At 40.4% G+C, this 23,251-nt stretch overlaps 2 protein-coding genes and 1 long non-coding RNA gene across 9 annotated transcripts in view; 1 reads left to right on the top strand and 2 right to left on the bottom strand.

The window, feature by feature from the left end:
* ARMC2 (armadillo repeat containing 2) overlaps window positions 1–17,113 on the top strand; it is a 60,167-nt gene extending 43,054 nt beyond the window's left edge. For 3 of the 4 annotated variants that reach the window (XM_085056196.1, XM_085056195.1, XM_085056194.1), the window contains 6 exons: window positions 6,595–6,916; window positions 8,222–8,344; window positions 10,071–10,184; window positions 10,910–11,042; window positions 12,671–12,828; window positions 16,739–17,113. In XM_085056196.1, the coding sequence (XP_084912322.1) occupies window positions 6,595–6,916; window positions 8,222–8,344; window positions 10,071–10,184; window positions 10,910–11,042; window positions 12,671–12,828; window positions 16,739–16,896 (1,008 nt within the window). In that variant the 3' untranslated portion in view covers window positions 16,897–17,113. Of the gene's footprint in view, window positions 1–6,594; window positions 6,917–8,221; window positions 8,345–10,070; window positions 10,185–10,909; window positions 11,043–12,670; window positions 12,829–15,058; window positions 16,708–16,738 lie in introns of those variants that run through there. The other variant, XM_085056197.1, reaches the window with a different exon arrangement.
* Window positions 10,885–17,218, bottom strand: LOC146439934 (uncharacterized). Of its 3 annotated transcripts, none has more exons than XR_014850977.1 (7): window positions 17,082–17,218; window positions 16,408–16,509; window positions 14,503–15,121; window positions 13,451–13,645; window positions 13,196–13,354; window positions 11,717–11,789; window positions 10,885–11,016 (listed from the first exon to the last, which is right to left on the bottom strand). It is a non-coding gene; the product is annotated as an uncharacterized LOC146439934 (long non-coding RNA). The 3 variants fall into 3 exon arrangements; XR_014850978.1 differs by having other exon boundaries at window positions 14,985–15,121; XR_014850979.1 differs by lacking the exons at window positions 13,196–13,354; window positions 13,451–13,645 and having other exon boundaries at window positions 14,985–15,121.
* Window positions 17,219–19,904: 2,686 nt separating this feature from the next.
* The window catches only part of SESN1 (sestrin 1), a 77,184-nt gene continuing 73,837 nt past the window's right edge, over window positions 19,905–23,251 (bottom strand). For both annotated transcript variants that reach the window (XM_085056199.1, XM_085056200.1), the window contains exons 8-10: window positions 22,865–23,055; window positions 22,492–22,636; window positions 19,905–21,019 (exon numbers count right to left, since the gene is read on the bottom strand). In XM_085056199.1, the coding sequence (XP_084912325.1) occupies window positions 20,933–21,019; window positions 22,492–22,636; window positions 22,865–23,055 (423 nt within the window). In that variant the 3' untranslated portion in view covers window positions 19,905–20,932. The remainder of the gene's footprint in view (window positions 21,020–22,491; window positions 22,637–22,864; window positions 23,056–23,251) is intronic.

Genomic DNA, 23,251 nt, shown 5'->3' with positions numbered 1-23,251 from the left:
CTTAAAGTTGTTTGTGATTGCTTCAGTTTTGGGCAGATGCTCTGATGAGCCTTCCTTGAAGAAGGCTGTAGCATTGAAATCTCCCCAGTTGCTTCCAGAGTAGGCATGAATCAATGCAAAGAACTCGTTTAGCTTCTCTGCAATGACATTTTCTTCTCTCAATTCTCCTGTTTTATCCTGATCATCAATTAGTTCTGCAGATTCTGGCAAGCTTCCCTTACCTGATAAATTTGAAAATATTTGTTGTTTTTTTTTGCATCTCTTGGATCAGCTAGAAGAACTGCACTCATTTTCAGTTACAATTTGCATACTGCTCGACCTGTCTGATTTAGCGATCAGTTTGTCAGAAACAGTTTATTGAATAAAGAGTAGGTTGATGTTGCCTTGTCATCCTCTCTAAGGATATGTCCACATTTACTGGGTTCCCTGTGCCTGGATCTGCCCAGCTTTCTTCCCAAATGCATCTACCAGGTATTGGGTCCCAAATCAGCTTGTTGTCTTCTGTGAGCAAGCAGGCTTTTGCTTGTGAGACTTGCTCTTATCTCCCGCAAAGGAAAAGAAACCTTTCAAGGCTGTTCAATGTCGTTTTTGCTCTTAGGATTGCTGCTGTGAGGAAGGTTGTCCAGGTGAGACCTGTGACTGCAAGGGAATTTTTCCACTTTCTTTTCTGGCTTTATTGATTAGACAAAGGCTTATCTGCATGAAGTGACTGGTCTTTCTGGCTGGTATTTTGGTTGGTTTATGGAGAATTCTGTGCTGAGCTCCCAGGCATCCACTGTCTGTCTGTTTCAGTCAGTCATATAACATGTTACGTAATACCCAAAAGCAACCACAGGCTCTTCCTTGCACCTGTGCTTAGTTCAGGTGTACATGTTTGTGCCTTTTAAATACTTGGAGAGTGTTTTTGTATTCTGCTCAGTGACATCACAGTCTTACAAGATACCAAAGGGATTTTTTATTAGCATTGCTTTTGGGGGCGATGGTGTGTTTCTGTGTCTATTGCTTGCTTCTAAATAAATGGTTATCAGTGCTGACCTAAGTGTTCTTTGTGTTTTGGTTACTCACTTTTTCCTCTGTGCCATCCCTCATTTGGGATGAGGACAGTTTTTTGTGACAGCACGATACATCATGTCAGAGAACTGACCAAGTTTCCAATAACCCTAAAACTGAAAAAAAGAACCCCAGTACTTTCCTGGTTATCGCCTGCATTGCTTTCCCATCTGGTTTGTTGAACAGCCATACAAATACTGATTTGATCACAAATAAGGCAGCAATATGGGAGAGGAAACAAACTGTGAATGGAAAGGAGGTTCAGTGCTGTTTATGCCACTATATCTGCTGAAATGCTTGTCAAGGTAACCCTACAATGAACGTGCATGGATAGTGTTATTCTTTTCTCCTACATTTTACTAGTACATATTTTGTATTAACTAGTACATAGTTATATTCCTCCTCAGTGTAGCCCAATATTTTAATAGTGCCTAGGACAATTTAAAAAAAGATCATTAAAGAGCAAAAATACTAGATTTTTCTCCTGTGTTGTTTGTGTGCACTTGCCTATTCATACTCTCTGAATTAGCTTTTCTTTTTTTCAAGAAGGAAGTAGCAATTCTAGGATAAATACTCTAACAACTCTGAGGGAATTTTCCTGCTGATGATTGTGAATAACTACAGAAGGTCACTTTTTCCCTACAGTATTTCTGACAGCGTGCTGAGCATCTTCATAATGCATGTGTATGTGCATTTTCCTTGTGCTTTAGTTGTAAGTTTTTTGTTCTTTTTTTTTGTCTGAAAGAAAATGCAAAAATGTTAAGAAAAGTGCAGAGTATGTGATAGGTACATGGAATATAAAATTATCAGAAATACAGAGTTCAAAGTTTGGAATGAACCAGTCATCACTGGCATGTATCATATAGAGACCTGCTATTCTGGTGTATCAAAAGATACAAGTGAACATATGTAATTACTAGATAAGGAAACATTAGAATATCTGATGATAATAATAATAATATATTACTGCTTGGTGAGACTCACACTGTCATTGAAATATGTTGTCATAGTTTATGATTTAATTTCTCTAAATGATGTTGAAAGCTTGGGAGCACCTCTGAAAAGAGCTAACAATTATTAGAGTTAAAATCCCCCAAGCAAATTAATTTATCCATTACAAAGGTCAGACCTTTAGCAAGCTGCCTATTAATAAAATCTGCACAAGGAGGACATTTCTGTTAGTCGACCAGTCTTTAATTAATTAAAAAAAAAAAGAGCTAATAAGAAATAGAAGCCAAAGCTGTACAAATTTAAACTAGTAATAAGAACAAAGATTTTAACCAGAGAGATCAGTAGTCATTGGAGTGATACCGTGGGGGTTTCCAAATTATTTTTTCAATCAATTTAATTTTGGAAATATATTTTTTTAAGGACCATACACAGCTTTTCATCAAATGTTGTTCTGGTGACTGTGTGTTTCGTTTTCTTCTTTACCTTTCCCAGGTATCTAGCTGTCCAGAAACAAACCTAAGCAAATGAGTTCTTGATTGCTGAAAGTCACTAAGTGCACATGAATCTTTTCCTGAAAAGTATAGCTAACAGATCAGATTTTGAGGTGTAGAAATTACTGGGTAGGGTCCTGTGGTGTGGGTACACAGAAATATAATTGCATTTTACTAATAGCCTCTCCTTCTCCTCAAATGCATTAATATTTGGGATGGGAAAGGAGTTTCTTGTTACTGTTACTGTTTCTGTTACTCCCTGCTGTCACTGTGGCAAAACTTCTCTCTCTACCTTCTTTGACATTCCTCGGTCAAGAGCTTACCTGTTTTGCTTTTGCTTTACTTCCAGAGTATTTTACACCACTGCCCCTCCCCCCTTTTTATTATTTAAATTCAATTTCATTTTGTGACAGTTGTCATTTCTGGGTTTGAACTGGAATTTTCACAGCTAGAATGTCACTTCAAGATGACTCTACTGTATTTGGAGGAGATTAGCTCTGGGTTGGTATAACTACAGTAATTTTGCCTATAAGTAGACCATCATACCCTGCAAAGAAAACTCCCAAATTTTCTTTCCAAGGTGCATAATAAAGCAGAAATACAAATTTGGAAGTGAAGTGTAAATTAGATTTCAATGAGAAGCAGGGCAGGTGGTAGAATTTTGACTAAGTCCATTGAAGTTTGTGTAACGTGGAAAGCAGATTTCATTTACAGCTGATGATTCAATAGGAACTTAGCCGCTGGCATCTGACCTTTTGTTTCATTCTATCCCTCCCTTTCTGAGGGCCCAGACACCAAATAAAGTAACAGCAGGTACTTGGCCAGTGTTCACAGGTTCTAGATTGGACTCTCCTTCCTTATTGATCTCATTTTAGTGACAAACCACTGACCTAATTTGCTTTCCTTTCCTACTGGTAAGTGAGCCTGTACACTTTGTACTGCGCCCATCGTGCTGACACGGAAAGGCAGGTGTACTTTAATTGCCAAGATAAACTGTTGTCAAGTTCTGTGACTCAGCAGGTAAAAGGGGTACCTTTGCTACTAGGGCAATGCAAGGAAGAGAGTTTTAGAAGTAGATAAGCAAAGAAATTACTCATATCCGTGATGATCAAATGTTCATGTTGCAGTTGCCAGAAGAATAAGAGTTAAATGGTAATGGAGTATGTGGTGCTGTTACCACCTTAAAGACCAAAATAACCCAGTTTCTTCACAGATAGGAAACAAAGAAAAAGATCTTCTCAAGCTTTTCTTGTTTGTTCAAATTTGTTTGTGTAAGTGAAGCTGTGTGCTCTCATATATAGCCTTCCACTCAGGTTTGAGTGCACACTCAATGTCATCATGTCTCACATGAATACCTCACTATGAAAAGATTAAATAAATTAGTGTAATTCCTGTCTTTAATCTAATTTGTCTTTAGTGCAATATGTGTTAAAACCATCATATTATATAAACTGATCTGATAAATGTAATTTTTTTCTAAGTGTGAAAGAATGTCTGAAATTCTGTATGCAATTAATACTCCAAACATGTGGAAATGCACAGTAATCTCATTTATTATATTGATTTTTTTGCTATGTACAGAAGGGCTCATGGGCCTTGCACAGGTTTAGTCTTGCAAGGAGTTTCAAAATGTCATGTAATTTTGCATGTATTTTTTTACACAGCCATTCTAAGATGGTGTTTCTTACGCTTGCAGTGCTTACCCATGAGCATTTAAAGAAATGCAGCCAGAAATAATGCAAATCCTTGAGAACCATACTACTCAGGAGAAGTTGTACAGCTTTCCTCTTTGACTTCGCTAGTTAAATTTTCACTGGAAGATAATGAAACTTGGGTACTATTCTATTAAAGCCGGATGTGCTTGGCTAAAAAAGAAGTATTTTATAAGTTTGTTTTGCTGGGCTGTAGGTGGAAAGCACAGCTGAGATCACACTTCTCAAAATATCAGTTGATTGCTGTGCAGTACCTGTTTGTCTGTTTCCTGATTGGGCAGAGCTGTTGCTGGGCTGATACCATTTTGACCAAAATTAGAAAGTCAATATAAACGAGTCAAACTAGACTGCCTGCTTTTTTCAGTTCTCTCTTCTGATTCATCAGTTGTTTGTTTCAAATTTTTACAGCCTTTGTGAATTGGGTGTTGTGCCAGCAAAGGTGAAAGCTCTTAGTGTTTAGTCAGTAAGAATATACATAAAAAATTGTCTTGATGACATTTAGATTCTAACAAAAACATCGTGCCTAGTTAAAAAAAAAGTGGAAGTGGGTCCTAGAGTGGTATTATTAAATACATGGATGTGAAAACCATTTCCTCACTTAGGAGACTGCTGCTTCTCGTGTTCAGGGATAGCACTCATCTTCTTGAGAGGATGTTATTGCCAGTGTCTTGTGGCAGAGGCTTAAAGACTGAAACTTACTGATGAAGGCATGTATCAAATAAGGAGTTGCTGCCTAAACATATTTTTCCTTCAGTATTAGCATGTATACTTCAACAAGTTAGACTGTGCCTGGTTAATTTATGTTACTAATACCAGGGAGAATTGGAATATGTATAAATGTAATTACGATATTTGAAGAAAAACAGCATATGACTTGTTTAGCAAAATTCTAGGTTAGTGCAAGTGCAGCAGGTTAGCAGCTCAGGGTAGATGGTTCTGATGTACTTGAAGAAATGCTGCTAGTTTTTCTGCACTGTTAAGATAAAGCTACAGACTTTTTTTTTAAACTGGTAGGTTTTGATGTAAGTGACAGAGGGAAATTAAGTAGTTTAAACTTGAGTTACTTCAGACTTTCAGAATTTGTTTTTTCTTGTCACATACTGGTGGTTAGGAAAAATGGGGTTGTTGAATACTATTCAGCTAGGATCCACAAGTCTTGCCAGAAAAAGGCTGTATCTCAAAATGTACAAAATGTAGTATGTGGAAAATGAAGGTCAGGCTAGAAAGTCCTTTAGGAGAGCAACTTGGCTAAATCATGAGATCTCAAGATACCTTACAAAAATAGAAAGTAGGTCTCATTCAGCAATGATAAAAATAAAAGGGTAGGAAGAGCCCATAAAATCAGAAAAAAAAACAAAACAAAGCACAAAATGAGGTGCAACTACAAAGGGGCATAAAAAGAAACAAAACTTTTTGTAGTGCAGTGAGAAGACAACAAGGAAATAATTGCTGTAGTGTTCTGAAGAGGGTGAGCATTACTGACAGATACCACTGTGAATAGTGAAGTGTGAAATGTCTTTTTTTTGCTTCTTTTTCTGAAAGGTTTATCTGTGACCAAATGAATAATATCTACTTTAGCCTGGTTTATCTGTGACCAAATGAATAATATCTACTTTAGCCTGGATTATATTATCACTAAAAAACAAGCTGGAGCATATTTAATGTCTTCAAACCAGCTGAGGAAATTTACCTTTTGGTGTTTACAAAAGGAGAAAAAGGGGATCCCAGTCTCTGGAATTCTTGAAAGTTAGGAAGAATTGTAAGGTTGTAGGGTTCCTCTTAAAAAGGCAGAAGAGGAGGACCTGGGGAATGACAGACCTGTCAATTTAGATTATATTTCTGGTAAAAATCTGGAACAAATAATTCAACTATCTGTAAGCAATTGGAATTAAAAACAAAATGAATAAGACCTAACTTGGATTTAACAGTAACAAATCAAGGGGAAGGAGTTTAACCTCTGCAGTTGTTACCAGACTTAGAAAAGGAAAGATTGTGGTCTCTGCCCGTCACAGCTGACATTTGCTTACTTGAAAGATTAGTAAATTTTGGCCCATATGATTATTCTAGTTATGTAAAGTGCGGTTTTAAGATGTTTTAAGATTACTGTGGGCTTGGTAAAAATGGATGACCTGTACTAAGTATATCCCATTAGTAATTACTCCAGTGCTATACTAGTTCTGTCAGATGTTTTTGATTTCATCTGTAAATCGGGTTATGAAAATTGGTAGCATAAAAAATTATTTCTAGTTGCTGCGTTTGGCATTCCTTCAGTTGTTCTGAATGTGCTGTTATCTGACTTGGAAAGCAAATGTAGTATTATCTTATTTTTAAGCAGCTACCACCTTCTTATGTTTCCATGTAACATGGTTTGTTTATTTATTTTGTTGCAGGATTTGGTTATTCGTATCATCTTCATTCTTGGTAATTTAACAGCAAAAAGTAACAAGGCCCGTGAGCAATTTTTTAAAGAAAAAGAAAGTATTAACACCTTGACATCAATATTCCAAACCTACTATGAGCTTGATATAAATACACAGAGTTGCTACCCTGATAGAAAAGAAGAAGGAAAAAAACACCTAAAGCATCCTTCAGAAGCAGAAGATGTTCTGATAAAACTGATAAGAGTGCTGGCCAACCTCTCCATTCATCCCAGCGTAGGAACAGCTCTGGCAGCTGCCCAGCCTGTTGTAGGATTACTTGTTACAGTACTAGGTAATAAAATTCATCTTCTGTTTGTTATCTTCTTTTAGCTTGTAAGGAGAGTTTAGGACTTTTCATTGCAAAAAAACCCCAAAGTCAATTGTCTGTTATTCATAAACTGTTTTATATCAAAGGCCTGTTTGAGACAAGAGGAAGTATTGCTGCTTTGGTACTGACTTTTCAGTATCTGGGGAAAGTTGTAGAAATGTTTAATTCAGTGATCAGATTTGCAGATATGATCATTAAAGATAAGAAAACAAATTTTATTTTAAACACATCTTACTGAGAGTTAATATATAAGGAAAGTTTGTTCTTATCAGGTTCTACATAGATGTGTTTGGTGGTGATTTCTTTGGTTTTTTTTTAAGTTTGCCTTTTCTATGTGTGTTTTGGATTAAGTATTCTTGCTATTCTCTGCAACCATAACTTCCAGTCTCATCAAAGAATTTTCTCTTTTTCCTTTTTTTCAGTCTTCCAATCTTTTACCTCTTTCAGATGGAAGAGAGTGTCTCTCTCCAAGTGGAGGATTAGGACTGCAGTTCCTTTACCACTTACTGATCCCCTTGTAAATCTAATTACAGACCAGCACTGGGTCTGTTCTCCCCATAACAGAGTTTAGCTGTGACAAGATACATCTTAAACAGCTCAGTATATTTTACCTTGTAATGAGAACATTAAATATTATATTAAGATAATCAACCTGATTGTATACTGTCTTGCCGGTCATGGGGGATTAGAGGTCACAGCTTGGTTCTGTTCCATAGTTGAAACTGCCTTAATATCTTAATGATTGTGTAAGTGCTTTTGACCTTCAGAGCTTCTCTCTGCCACCCACCCATCTCCTTGACCACTGTATCAGTCAGTTTACTACAAAATGTTCTCTCTCCCTATGAACTTAGCCCTCTTTTATTTCCTTCACACTGGGCTTCTGAGGCCAGAAACCTCAGACAAATAAGTCTTTCAGACTTTTACACGGATTAACATTCTGTCAGGAGCTCCAAGAGAAAAATCTTTCAAATATTGTTGAAGGTTTTTTTCCCATTTTCTTCCAAGATACCTGACATTTCAGTATAATAGTCCTTGGCATTTCTCCATGTCTATAACACAGCCCTGTTTCTGCATGTAGACTCTCCTCAGTGCCATCTTAAAACAGCAAACAGGATCTGTAACATGTCTTAACATACTAGATTTTAAACCATGTTGCCTCAGTCACAATGATTTCTGTAAATCAATAATGCACTGCAAAGTTAGACTCGTGTGTGTGTGTATCTACATATGCATATGTTTTGGTTTACATATATTTTTGTTTATTCTCAGAATACAAGTCAGTCGATGATTGTGAAGAGTTGGTCATCAATGCTGCAACAACAATCAACAATTTGTCCTACTACAAAGTGGCCAATTCTGCAGTTCAAGACAAGCAGCTGCACATTGCTGAAAGTAAGGACTTTTAAACTAGTACTTTTTGTGTAGTTTTTAGAAAGCAGAAATATCTTTACACAACAGAAAGTAAAGACACTGATAACATTTTTGTTGTATTATATTGCAGGAGTAAAAAGTTCATAGGGCTAAATTCTTTCAATAATGATTTCCCATTCTTTTGGAAAGTAACTCTATGACTTACATGAAAATAGTTGAACTCATATACCTGAGCCAAAATAATCGTGTTGCTTTTCACTTCTAATCAGAGTATGGCAAGAAGATTTTTTCTTTCTTGTTACCTTCTGTACCTGCAGAATTTGATTTCTGTGTGTTTCTGGCATATAAATCCATTGGCAATATTGTATTTTGTGATTATCTCCCCACTGACATTATGGACAGCAATCAGCTATGTGAAGGAACTGCAACTGCTTTCTGGGACTATTGTGTTAATGTTGAACAAGAGATAGAGAGTCTATGTCTTGCATGTCTTTTCTGTCTAAATAGACAAGGCACTGGGGAGGGAGAGAACTTGAAGTTTGCACAAGAGGTAGAACAAGGAGTACCAAAAAATATCCTGGCTGTCAGCCCAGTACCCAGACTGGTAGGCAGCATATTCTCTCTAGGTAACAGCTCTGCTGTTCTGTCACGACTCATCACCTATAAGCCAGCTGCCTCTTGCTGCTGGTCAGAAAAATGTGGAAATAAATTACTTCTCTCCTGTCCTACTTGTTGGCATGTGGAACTAGTCCTATCACCTTACTGAAGAGAGAAAAGAGGAAACCTTTTGATGGAAGGCCAGCAGGCTTTCTTCTCCAGGAGACATTTTGAGAATACTCGCTGTTTGATATGAGTGGTGGATAAAATCACTTCAGATGCCTCTTCAACACAAGCTCAAGGTGTGTTCAGTATTGCAACAGTCAGAGGCAGAAGTAATGGGAATGAAGCCAACCTCTCTCCTATATTTTTTTCTTTAGCTCTTCTGTTGTATGAAGGGTTAAGGATTGACTTTTGGAATCCTCTGTATGATGGACTGATTTTCAGTGCTTTGCTTCATACTCACAGAAGACTGATAAATGTAACTTCTGTAACATCACTCCTCTGCCATACACCAAAATCCTCCATGATGGTAGCTCTTCCTAGGAAATGCTGAAGGTCTCTTTTCTACTGCTGTTGTTGCAGGCCAGTCAAATGTGAAACTACTAAGCAGGAAAGCAGCAAGGAAGTGAATGTTTCACATTGGGACAAAAAAGTACCTGTTCAGAGAAAATGTGCTTGTTTGTTATAGCAGCACTCAGAGAAAACACAGCTAATGTCAGAAAATAATTTGAGCTTTAGGAGATGTCCCACCATAAGACCATCTGTTTAGGATCTAAATCAAGTCTGTCATATATTACACCATTTTTTTTAAAATTTTGTCTTCCTGGATTTTCACATGAGCCCACTCAAAACTGCATTGCAAAACTGTCTCCCATTATTACAACTGTGCTTAGACGGTTTGTTCCTTTGCATTTAGTCCCATATCTGAGCTCTCTGTCTCATCTTCAAAGCCCTACACAATTTCATTTTTGTTCTGCCATCAGCTTACCCCCTTTGCTGCCACCAGACAGACGAACAGACAACTGCTCCCATTTATTACATTTATCACTGTTGCTGTTTGCATTCTGATATTCACTGATCAAAAGCCAACCACGTATATGTGATTTACAAGTAATTATTTTTATTTAATTTCTCTGCAAACCAATAGAGCTTTTAAAGCTGGTAATGAGTGACAATATGGATGCAGTTGTGGAGGCTGTCAGAGTCTTTGGCAATCTTTCCCAGCATCATGAGATCCGTGACTTCATCATGCAGAAAAAGAGTGAGTTACTTTTGCATTTATAGTTCTATTTTTAAATATCCATGGTTCAAAAAAGAAAGGAGATTGTTAATAAGCTGTCTCAGTTAAAGGGTAGAAGCAGTCTTCCCTGATGTTTTGCAAATTAGTCAGAGTCCAATAATAGTCATTATAAACACCATTTTATTTCAGTTTCATTAAAATGGGAATACGGGAGTAGGCAAAATATGCCATGGCACTTCCACAAAGGTAAATCCTACAAAAAATGTTTTTCCTAAAGGTTCAAATTTTGAAATTTCCCTGTGCTCAAATAGCTTTTCAGATCCTAGAGGTTAGTAGTTAGATATAAAATGAAAATCCAACTAAGTTTTCATTTAGGTTCATAATCCCAGATTTTTGATTCCCATATTCGATAGCTTGTTCCTGCTGGCTCTGGGATTGAAAGAGGGATACTGCAATTCAGTTTGGTCAACTTGGCCTCTTCTGATGGAATTTGCATATTTTTTGGGTGTATTTTTATTACTAGAATTTCGGGTTTGTTGTTTTGAAGAATGTTCAGCAGGGTGTTAGTCGGTCATGTGCGTCCTCTACAAATGTCATAGTAATATGCTACAAGGGTGAATTTCTGGATTGGGTATCGTTCATTTGACTGCTTTCTTAGTATTGACTGCATTTTTAATAAACATGTTGTAATGCTACTTACGTAAGTCCATCTTCACAGTAATATTGTTTCCTTCTTTACAATCCAGTATACAAGTTCATGATTGCTTTGCTCGATTCCAAGAAGCGGGATGTCTGTTTTTCTGCCTGTGGAGTTTTGCTCAATCTCACAGTAGATAAGAACAAACGAGCTTTTCTGATGGAAGAAGGAGGAATTGGAAAGTAAGTTCCTGATTGTGCTCACAAAAAAGGCAATTTTGAGTAGTTTGGCCATAAAGTTTCAATTGGATTATTTTTTACTGGGACCAGTAGCTTGTAGTAGAGATGGTAGATATTCAGCATCTGAAGTTCTTTGAGAAAGAGCTTTTCACATGAGCCAAACCCCACAGAATAATCTCCCAAAGACCCTCCGTGGTGTACACAGCAGAGACTACCACAGAAGAAAGCCACTGAGGCGTGACTTAGCAGCTGCTTGTGCTCAACTTAACTGGATCCGATGTGGGCTACAGTTAACAGCAGAGGCAGTGTGTATCTGGTGTAAGTGTGAAGATACTTCAGGAACTGATATCCCATATGGTCCCTTCCAATTTTTGTAACCCCTTGGTACTCTAGGGAGAACTACCTGATGATGTAGCCATGCTCAGCAGAGAGCAGCTCCTGAGTCTCCTCTCTCTGGGAGTTCAAGGCACTAACACTGTCAGGGATATTAGACCTTGAAAAACCACTGTGGATGCAACACTTGTGGCTTTGATGTTCAGATAATAGCGGATCCAGCTTAATTGGAGCAACATGAAGGATCGTGTTCCTGTGCTCGTAAAGCAGTTGGTGCAGCCCACACTTATGAAACAATATGCCTCACTTTGAAATGCTTTCCTGTTCATACATCACATAATTACCTTTTTATACACTGTAAGCAGTGCAGTCTTCTCGTCCTTCCTTGTCATGTTCTAGTTAACTTACAATATAAAGCTGAAAAAGGAGAATAAAAATAAGTTGCAGGCAAACTGAACAATAAATGTGAGAAATTTCTATTATGTGGAATATTCTGCATCCTATAGAATTGTATAAATTTGGAGTTTTCTATACTGTGTCTGAAAATTTGAGAAGGAAGGAACAAAAAACAGTAGCAGCATGGAATGAATCTAGAGAATTTGGAAGTGATTGTTAAGGAGATCCTGACTGTGCCAAACCAGCTCCATGGATTTTTGGAATTGAGGTTATTTTACCTGTATATAGTGGCTCTAAAAAAATAGGGAATTAGTCTCATCAAAGTGTTAAACTTGAAAAAATTAGGGCACGTTCTTTTGGCTCTTCATTAGATGTCTCCTGTTGTTCCACAATGACTGCCTTCAGAGAGGAGAAAAAAAGCAAACCTCTTTTTGGGTGCTCTTGAATTACTGCAATTTTCAGCCCTACCTGAATATAGTAGTTACCCTGTGTTCTCTTTACTAATCATCAGGTTGAGGTTGTGTTACAATTTCTGCTTTAGTGGCAGCCACAGATTTGGGACAGTCACAGATTGTAATGAAATTTGATGGAATTGTCTTTGAAATGGTCACATTTGCAAAGTATGTGGGTGAAATTGGTCACTCAGGTTAGAAAGTTGCAGGGGATGGACAGCTGCAGGCAGGCACATGCATTAGTGTAGAAAAAAGGCATGTTTACAGCCTTAGGGAGCTAAAAGAAAGGGAGAAGTTACTAAGGAAGAAAGTAGTGCCTGAAGTTTATTAACACAGAGTTTTCCTGCAAACTTCTGTGGAGCTTGCTTACATTTTCTAGACTGCCAGATTTTGAAGAGCTCAGGAGGAAATTCCATGGAGCAAACCCCTGTTTTTGTTTGGTACTGACAGGCTGGTTGACTGCTTACAAGACTTTGGGCCAGCAGACTGGCAGCTCTCATGTTTGATCTGCAAAACCCTGTGGAACTACAGTGAGAACATCACAAGTGCAGACTCCTGCTTCGGAGGAGACACCGACACGCTGCTGGTGCTGCTCACATCACTTCTAGGTGAGACTCGTAGTCTTGGCCTTTTTTCCTCAATAAAAGGAATGGAAGGAGCAGAATCAGAGCAGGATTAGTTTGAGTGGGAAGTCTGTCCTGCAGCTTTCAGTGGTTGGTCAGTGTGGACTGTCCAGCAGCACAGGGGTCCCTGTGCAGCACACACCAGACACACCAGGCCCCCTGGAGGTCATGGCTTTTCCCCTCAGCAGCAGGCTGACCTTGCTGCCTGGCCACCCTTCTTTTCTCTCCATGGCTTCCTTGTGGGCAAGGACAGCATCCTGACAATTTCTCATCTGCTCCCTAAAGCCTGGGAGGGTGCACTCATTGCTCCACAAAGGCTGAAAGGTGAATGTTAGGACCCTGATTTGCGTACCCAGTGGGATCTTTTCATCTGGACCTTTACTTTTGCTTCAAATGTTACAGTTTTGTGGCTGTATAAGAGTCCTGTAGTCAGTATATGTAATTTTCCTGCTTTATTTTTTGAGCGCTGCTTGGCTTAGAGTTTTATTTTGGGGAGGTCACTTGCAATTATCTTTTAAAAAAAAATTTTAAATATAAATTAAATTGAAGGAAACTAATTGGTTTTGACATGGTTTAATTTGGAAATTGATTAAAGATACATACTTACTGTCAGACCCACACAGAACATGACTTCCTGGTGGTCTCTTTTGTTGTAGACAATCAGAAAAGTGGGTGGATTTGTGAGGATTTTTTTCCAGTTAGAGCAGAATTACTGACATTTGCTGTCGTAATAGTTTCTTGTATTACATTCCCTGCTATGATGGACTGTATCTTAATGTGAGCAATAATTCCATCCATTTATCTGAAAATAACAGTGTTTCAAGGTTATTACTGCACTTTTTAACATTCTGCAAGAGACATGCAAACTTTACAGCCACAATCATGCTTGAATTTTCTGGCACACAGCAAGGGATATACATCTCTGTTTTAGAAAATCTGTGCTTATTTTCTCCTCTCCATTTAACACTGCTTATTCCAGCAGTTGATTTGCTTGCAGAGTCCAAGCTGGATAGCAATTGTAATTCTCATTAAATTGTATAACTTTCATGAACTGGAAGTTCATATACAATTGCAATTGCAGTTACAACTGTGGTTGTAATGGAGCTGTAATAGTAATTAATTAGGAATAGGTTAGAATTAAATCAGAAGGGCAGTTGTTCCGTGGTCAGAAGAGGAGCTCTAGAAAAAGCACCACTTATTCATTGGATCTGGTTCCTCTGTGTGCAGAGAGCCAACAAACCTTAGTAATAGCAGCTGGCTAATATTGTCCTACATCTTCCTCCTCCCATTGTGTCCAGTAACAGCCTTGAACCGTCATTGCTCTGATTCTATCATTCAGGAAGCAGGAGGCAACTGCTGACAGCCAGTGAACTGTACTTGAGCGTCAGCACACCCTCAGGAAGCGGAAAAAGTGGAGCATGGCACAGCAGACACCTCACTTCACCTGCTGTGCTTGGCCTCCTCCCCTTATTTTTCCCTCCCCTATCTGGCACAAGATGACAAAAGATATGAGGAAGCCAAAAGGGAATGGAAATGGCCTGAAAAGATGTTGTGCCCAAGAGAAAGGCTAGACAAAAGGCACTGTTTTGATTTTTCCCTGCCTGATCCCAGCAGCCTGGGATGCAGCAGCCCTGCTTTCCAATGGCACTTGTCACTCACCTTCTTTCAGCTGCTCTTGAGTTTCACATCACTCTGCTGGCTCAGAGCTTCTGTCTTAGGATCATTCTTCTGTTTGGTCTTTCAGTGAAATCTTTTTCCTCCCTCTGTCTCCAGACTATTTCTTTTGCTGACTTTTACCTCTGCTATCAATTCAAGGAGGTTATTTTGGAAGCTCAGTGCATGTGAATTCTTACATGACACAACAGGAGCTTCCAGGGCTCCTGGCCCCTTTATTGCTGGTGTTTCAAGGATGGGCAGCCCTTGCAGACTGCAGGATTGTGCACTCCAGTCTCCAGTTTCCCCCACAGTATGCAGGCCCAGTGTGTTTGTCTTGTTCCTGGGCTTGCAGCCAGCACATATGCTCTTTGGCCAGGACCCAAAATTGCTAGTTTTTGAGGAGAGTCGTGGGAAAATTAAATTATCTGAGGATGCACAGCTTGCATGCGGAACACTGATCCTCGCAGATCCGCAGCGTTACTCACGTTCTGCTTTGGGAAATTTACTGCTTCAGTTCAACACTTCAGCTTTGAACTGCTCCTGACCCTTGTTCTTGTAGGCTGGAATTCTCGACCTCAGTGATTCCATAAATATTCAGTTGACTTCTGGGGAGCACAGCTGTCTAATAAAAGGGAGAAATGTCTCTTGCTGTGACTTCTCGGCTGCTGAGATTGATTTTAGATATGTTGGGTTACTCTGTCGTTGATAGGACAAGAGCTAATGGGCACAGGTTGCAGTAAGACAAAATTCCAATTAAACATTAGGAAAAGATTTTCATCATGGCAGGGGTTAAGCACTGGAACAGGCTGCCATCTGTGAAGGTGTTCAGTACCCAACAGTACATGGACCAGAGCAAACTGATACATGGTGACTTTGCTCCAGAGGTTTTTTTCAACCTAAATTATCCTCTGACATCATCAAATATAGATCTGATGTCTGAGGCTAGATTTTATCTCTGGTTACAGATTTTCCTCCTGCAGAGATATGACACCCTTCTTGAAAGAGTAGGTGTTTTTTGTTTCTTCATTTTATTCCAGAAAGATCCTAAATGACATCTCCTTACACTGAATCCCTTTTGGAATCTCTCTCACAATCAGCATCTCTTTAATTTTGGTAGTTACAGTGTAGGGGCACAGAAGCCAAGTACTGTTTGCAGTTGCTGGCAACTTTGTATAAGCTGGAGCTCATCTCCACACACAGGAATGTCGTTTTCCTCCTTTGTAGCTGTCTCAGTTTAGGCCATCTGCTCTGCCCAGGCACCTTGGCATGGTTTTGGATGGGAAGAGATGCTGTTGGAGCATCTCTTTTCTCTACAAAGTTTGACTCAAAATGTGGGTAAATGAAGTTTCTCTTCAGCCCCAAGTTGCCCTTACCTGCTGTGACTTTGCAATAAGCACCCTTAGAGAGTTACTTATTTAACATGTTGTGACTCTGGTGCTCTTTCATAGTGTTGGTCAGAGGTTAAGTCACACTGCCCATTTGGAGCAGGATTTCACCTTAATTTTAGGTCTATTTATGGCCTAAAGGCTGTCAAATAGCCTTCTGTTAAACTGTGTTAAAACATTTGTTCAGCATTATCAGTTGTGTTTGTGGATTCCTGATGCAGGAGAATGCTTCTGGTTGCAGACTGATTTCTATTTTCTCTAAGAGTTTGTCTCTTTGCCACATCCAATGCCAAGCAAAATGGAGGGGGAATAATGAGTGATGACTACCTTTCATTCCTATCACTGCTTGTCTTTTAATAAAGACTGTCCTGTTGTTTTATTTTTGAAATTTGTGAGGAAGGGAGGGCATCAGTGTGGTTCAAGTTCCTTCAGTATGATAGTAGAGTTTGAAAGAGTCTCCAGATTAGCAGAGCAATTTGGGACAGGAAAAACATAGCTCTAGTTAGACGAATTAATTGCTTACCTTAGCAAAATTGCTGTGGGTAATGTTAAACCCTGGGTGCTCTCCAGACTGACAGTCACAGTAAATGCTCAATCTTGGAGACAGTTTTTGTCTCAGAGACACCTCTGAGGTGCAAGAATAAAATAATCTGCAGTACCATTTTCACTGTTTTACTGACTTTACCACCTTTTATTTTCAATTAAATCTAAGTCCCTCAGACAGTAATGCTTCTCTCAAGTGCAGTTGTTTTTAAGCCATCAGCATACTCAGCTGGTAAGCTGTATATGTCATAGAATATGTAGCTGAGTATATTTTTATTTGGAACTGATGACGATATTTTCCTTGGTTACAGATGAAGAGGTAGTGTTGGATTGCAGCCTCAACAGAGATATAATGGACTGCCAAAGACTGTATTGGGAAAGAGAGTTCAAACCTGTGGCAGAAAAACTTCTTGCCAGAGTTCAAAGCCATCACTCCTTTCTTTCAGCTGAGCCTATCACTCCATTTTAATCAGTTGGGGGTTTTTTGGGGTGTAAATTGTATAGCTTTATATTTCTTAATGTACCTGTACATTGCTATTGGTAAGCTTGTTGGAAAGCACGGCTATTTAAAAAAAAAGTCAGAAAAAACTGGCATTTATGTACTGGGTGCTATCTTTTGAAGAGCTTGTAGGAAATTTTTGCATGTTTAATTACTTTGTACAATATACTTGAGCTGATGAAGCATCTGGTCAGTGTGACATGTCTAGTAATTGCATTGTTTCTTGACTGTAAAAATGAAACAAAAGTATTTGCTGAACTTCTAATTTTTAAAAGGTAAGTTACGAGTGAGTAGTTGGACCTGCGTGGTACCAGAAATGCTGTGCAGTGCAAAAGAACCTCATGTGACAAGAACCACGTCTCACAGACTTTGTCATACTTTTACCTTATAGGAACTTTTGTGACAGAGTAACCCAGGTGTTGTTGGGGCATTGTCCTGTGTTCCTTCACCCTAGGATTTCCTTACCCTGAGGGCCAGGTCCATAGAGCTTCACTCTTCAGATGGAGCACTGTCTGTGGTCAGGGGAAGTCACCCCCCTTTCCTTGGGAGATCCCCCTTTGGCTTCTGCTGACACTGTGGGCTAGGGTTTCGGGTATCCCAGCTAACCCAGCTGCTGCCTTCACACTTGTGGGGTATGGGGGGTGTGGGTCCAGCTGTGCTCATCTTTCCTGAATTGGGACTTCACATCTGCAGGCAAACACCCATATCCCTGATGTCAGAGAAGATTTTACCTTCTTTCAGTTGGTCTCACACTCTCAGGAGCTGCCTGTGTGCCTCTGCTTCTCAGACTTCTTGTCCAGCTGTCTCCCCTGAACCTGTGTGTCCATCCATGGGGCCAAAACAGGCATCTTTCTCCCTGTTCCTCCTGACTGCTGCTGGCTTGTTTATTGCTCAGTTTTCATCCTTCCAGCACGTACAAGTCTCTGCTTGTAGGCCATGGATTAGCTCAGCAGTCACATCGCTGGCCTCGAGCATTAACAGCCCAGTTGGCCACAGCAAGCTTTACAGGCCTGACCTCTTTCTCTCTTTTCTGCCCTCAGATTACTAAGAATAACTGCTGTGCTGGGGCTGCCAGGCTCCTACGGGTCAGCAGCATCACACCAGGCCATGCACAGCAGGAGCAGCTCCAGCCTGGCAATCCTGGGAGAGGGTGGAGGAATTTATTGTTCTGAGGCAGCAATTCAGAGCTCCCTCTGTGCCCCCATTCTCTGTACCTTTGGTAGTGCTCAGGCCTCTGCTTCCAGGTGAGGAGAGGAAGTGAGGAGGCTGGGAAGTTGTCATGGTAGAAGGGCAGGGAGACTTTTTTCCTAGTTTAGGTCCCTGCTTTTGCAGGGCAGGGGGAGGGGAGATTTCATGGTCCAGGTTTTGGGAGTGGTGAGGAGGAAACTTCAATGAAAGTGATCAGATTTGCTCTATTTGTGTCTCAGCAGCTCAGGTGTTACTTGTGCCCAGCAAGGCTCAGCCCTGCAGTGTGTGGCTTCGGGAGTTTGTGTGGTGGCAGCCTCTGTCACTGCAATCCACAGAGAATTGCTCAGCAGTTCAGTGTGGTTTGGCTCCAACAACAGCTCTGCTGAGCTTAAAAATATCTCAATTATCATCCCTTCTTTTGCCATTTTAATTTTAGCTGAAGGGAAGATAAATGGCTTCGGTGTCCCATTTGTTTGTGGGAGAAAAGAATGGCTTTGGGAAACTATTAGAGAAAGGATGATGGGTAAGTAGTCCCTGTGGGGAGGGAGCTGGAGGCATTTGTTCTTGGCACTTGCATCTCGGCAGGGCAGGCAAACACCCAGCTGTGCAGGGCAGGGTGGGAGCACTGGAAAAGGCCTCTGTCAGCAGGACTAATAGGAATGGACAAGGGCTGAGTCTGTCAGAAGGCAGCTGAAACTGATGGCTGGCTCAAGCCAAGGTGGTGCTTGGGCAATTAATATTTGTTGGAATAAGACACTAATTATGTCAGTTGTTAATGATCAAACTGCAACCAAGGGCCTGGAGCGCCGTGTCCTGCAGCACAAGGCAGAGCTGGGGATCCCAGAGCAGCCACTCTGTGAGCTTGGGGCTTTGCCAGAGCTACTGGGAGTACTGGGTACTGTCAGGATTGCCTGCAGGTTGTGGCTGTGCTCTGATGGCAGCTGTGACCACATGAAGCCACTCACACAGACATATGCTGCAGTGGTTACTGCTTGAGAAGAGAGAGGGCACTTGGATGTGGCTGGAGACCATAGGATGGAAATGGCCAGTTCAGGTTTCTTAGAAAAGTTCATGTCTACCTTTGACCTCAAAAAGCACCAGGAGGCTCAGGCACTGCACCAACTCCGTTCACAGACTGGAAGGGCACAGCTCAGCTGTACAATGCCCTTAAGACAGGAAAGTTTTGCTCTGTTTTTGGAACATTAAAAATCCTGTATTTTCAGTTAAGAGGAAGCACCAGATGCTTCCTGTTAGTCACAATTTTTGACAGTTTATTAATCTTTCTCCCCTAGATCTTTTTAGATATTTTGGCTTCTTGGACTGTAAACTTAAAACAGTTCTCAGAAGGTTCTGTAGAAAGAGAAACCAGTCTGAGCTGAGACCCAGGCCAGGGGACAGAAATCAAACTGATTCTGCATGTGGGCTTGGGAAAATCCATGTCACAGAATCACAAAAAATCATAGGATCATTTGAGTTGGAAAGGACCCATCAGCATCAAGTCCAACTCCTGGCCCTGCACCAGACACCCCAAGAATCATACCTTGTGCCTGAGAGCTTTGGCCAAATGGGTGAAAATATCAGTAGTACAGAAGAGGTGTTCCCATTACAGTATTAGTGAAGCTCTTGATCTATGTTTTTAAACTTTTTCTCCCATAATTTTAGACTCAGTAAAATTAGTGGCTTGTGATTTTAAGTATGTTTGCTCAGTTACGGTTTCAAATGTTTTTAAATGGTCTTAGAATCAGTAAAAACAGAAGCTCAAAGTTAAACCACACAGAAACACCAAGAGAAAAAGTTGTTACCTTTATTTCAAAAATACCAGTAATACTGACAAATTTAAAAAGCAATTCACACTCATACAAAAGTATTCATGTGTTCTCCAAAACCACTGTATATTAAACGTCAGCATTTTAATCACGTTTTGATTTACTAAAAATAGATGTTTTTTAGCCTAGTTATTTAAGCAACTGCAAAAATCATTAAGACCAGCGTTGGGCATGTAATACAGTAGGACTGTTTGGCAGTCTAGAACAACATTCCCACACCTTGTCCTAGCTCCTTCTTGGTTCATCCATGAAAAAGAGGACAAGAAGCTACTCGACACTTCATATAGGTAGATCTCTAGATAAAGTTCTGAGGACTCCAGTCCCCTTCTTTCCATAGGAAGACCATTGCACTTTGGAGCTCACGAAATAAAAGAACAAACATCCTGTTTTTAAGGCTAAACTAGTTGAGAAAATTGACTGCTGTCTTTCAAATTATCAGTGTGGACAGAAGAGGTTTAGTTCTGATTAAACAGGGAATCTAAATAACAAGGCTTTTTTGAAACCACACACAATAAAGGCTCAGACAATAGCAGTGCTCACTTTCACTTCTAGCTTAACTGGAACAGCCTGGGTCTGTTCACCCCACCTGCACAAATAGCAGCATCAAGATTTTCTAAAATTATTCTCATAGGGAAAGCAAATGTGATCAAGTCCCAGTCCTTTTCGCGCTCCGACTCCCGCAGTATTTGCCTTAACACAAGAGCTATGTATCTATTGTTTGCTATATTGCCACAAGTTCAGAGAAATGTCCCAGGCTGTCAAAAGCCAAAATACCATGAGCAGGCAGCACTTCCGCACAACCCTGTCAACTGCCAAGCATTCCCTGCCAAGTGGCAGCAATGATATTCCAAACACGGAAATAGCTGAAACTAAAGGAGTTATGGCACAATGGGCATCTTAACTTATAGCTACTGTTGGTCCTGAGGCTTTGTATCTTCCTCTGCCATACTGCAGCTGCAGAACATTCCAACGTCGACAGGCAGCCGGAGACATCAGGTCATATAGCGAGTAATAGCTCTCAGAGCATAAAGTAGTTCGGCTTGCATCCGAGCTTCTACCAGAAGCAAATTTACATGGACCTTCAGGAGAGAGAAGAAAGTACACTTTAGCACTGCTCTCACCACGACATGCTGCAGTCAAAGGAAGCCTCAGGGCTGTGGGTGTTGTGTTCCTGCAGCAGCAGCAGCAGGGGAGCACTGCATGTGTTACCACCCAGACCACCACATCTCGGTGTGGAGTTCACTGAGAGGGACAGAAGGACAAACACCACACCTGGCAGTGCAGCACAGTGTGGCACTAGCTCATGGGCACCCTTAGGCAGGGCCAGGTTCACAGGAAATCATCCTCTAACAGCCTTTAGCTGGAAAAATGACAAGCTTTCAAGCACACACAAGGCTATTTGCCCCTGGAGACTGAGAGAAACACACAGGCAGTTACCACCTGAACAACAAGGAGTGGTTGGCCACGGTGAAGCACCAGGAAAACTCTCAAGTGCCATAAAACTGCTATCTCTACTGAGACAAAGGTGCTCAGTAGCTACTGGAGGTAAGAATTTTAGTTCCCCAGCTCATCTCCTCAATGCCTTTACTGTATTTCTTTGAGGATGAGATCAGAAACTGCGTGGGGGAAGGGTGTGAAATTATTTTCTGACAACAGGTCGCTGTGAGTTTGCTCTAGCATGTAAGGGCTGTGTGTGGTTTCATTTGCATGATCTCTGTGAGAATGTATGCTTATTGCATTTAGTGACATGTATGTGAATGAGCCGTGGATTTTGATGGCTATGGAGATGCAAAGTTTTGGGCTTTTTTTTGTGTGCTTGAAAAGCTCATCTATCAGTTAGTCTAACCAAAACACAGGCAAGTGTTCTACCTGAACAACCTTAAACCATTGTAGTTGTAGGACCCTGTTTTAAGGGGTTTATCAAGAACTAGAGCCTCTAATGATATGAACACTAATGATTTCTGCATCTTTATGTTTCAACATTGACTTTAGGTGAGGCAATAAACATCTTTCCAGAGAAAAACTGGAGGATATAAACGTAATGGATTTGATATCTGAGAGTTAACAGCAGGAAATGTGACTGGGAGGTGCAATTCAGACTGTAACCCAGCAGCAGAGGTTTTAGGCTTTAACATGAACTGCTTTGGGACTTTCCATGCCAGAAGGACTTGGGGGGGACTGGAAAGACCCTCAGCCAGCCAGAGAACTGCTCCAGGTCTGCTGCCAAGGGATAGATGGATCTCACATCACTTCCCTGCCCCTCTGGGATACAAGCAGTACCAACTGCAGTTGAGGTGAAGTTGTACCATTCTTGTGTCTAACCCCCCATACCCATACTGCTCAGAGCTTGCACAGTCCATGTCAGCTTTTAGCAGCAAACACGCAGGAGGAAAGGGGAAATTGTTTCAGCCCAGGAACACGACACTTCCTAATAACCTGACTGAGCAGAATGCCAGTGGCATCAGCTAAAGCTTAACTGGGTGGCTGTGGCTGTCAGGGAGACAATGATCTGGGGCCCGTGGCTGTCCCTCAGCATGCACTCCAACTGTACCTTCTCAGAGTGTTCAAACTGCCTCCAGAAGCTATCATACATTCTTTTTGTGGTCTTTTCAGGAGTGCAAACCACAGTCTTGATATAAACTTTAAAGCTGCGGTCCAACAACTGATTAATTTCACCATAGTCGTAATCATCATATCTGTTCAGAATTGGAAAGAAAAACACTTTCATTTTCAAGCAGCAGTTATTTCACTTGTTGTTTCTAAGTTCCTATGGCAAAATACATTACTGGGTAATCTGTAGCACTACTGGTCCTCCCCCATAAACAAAAATAGGTTTAAAAAATACATGTTTGCTTAATAAATAATTCTGGTTCAACTCGAGAAAGAAAATCCAATGTGTTTAGAACAAAAACAGTAAAACTGACCTTATTCCAAACATACAATGAATATAGTTCCAAATAGCTCGTCTTAGCATTGAGGTATCCACATCTTTGTGCATGGCCATTGTGTTGTAAGTCAGATTATAAGCAATATGGAACTTCTCATCAAGTAGTTGTCCCACATCTGGATAAAGACGATTAACCAAGGAATAGCCATGGTCTTCCCAGGAATAATCCTTAGAATAAGTAAAAATACAGAATGGAGCATTTCAGAAATGGACTTGTGAAGACCCCAAGCTTTAATGTCGTAATTGATCTCAGGGCAGATAATCCACAGGGGGGTGGGGGTTGTTCATTTGCTGGCTTTAAGCCTCACCCACAGGCAGTGAGAGCACAGCCATTTCCAGGTTTGGTATCTGGCATAATCCCTAA

Source organism: Lichenostomus cassidix, chromosome 3, assembly GCF_008360975.1.
Source record: "Lichenostomus cassidix isolate B80296 chromosome 3, HeHo_3.0, whole genome shotgun sequence".
Classification (NCBI taxonomy): domain Eukaryota; kingdom Metazoa; phylum Chordata; class Aves; order Passeriformes; family Meliphagidae; genus Lichenostomus; species Lichenostomus cassidix.
Note: the sequence above shows the minus strand (reverse complement) of the source record. Positions and strands in the feature narration are given on the sequence as shown.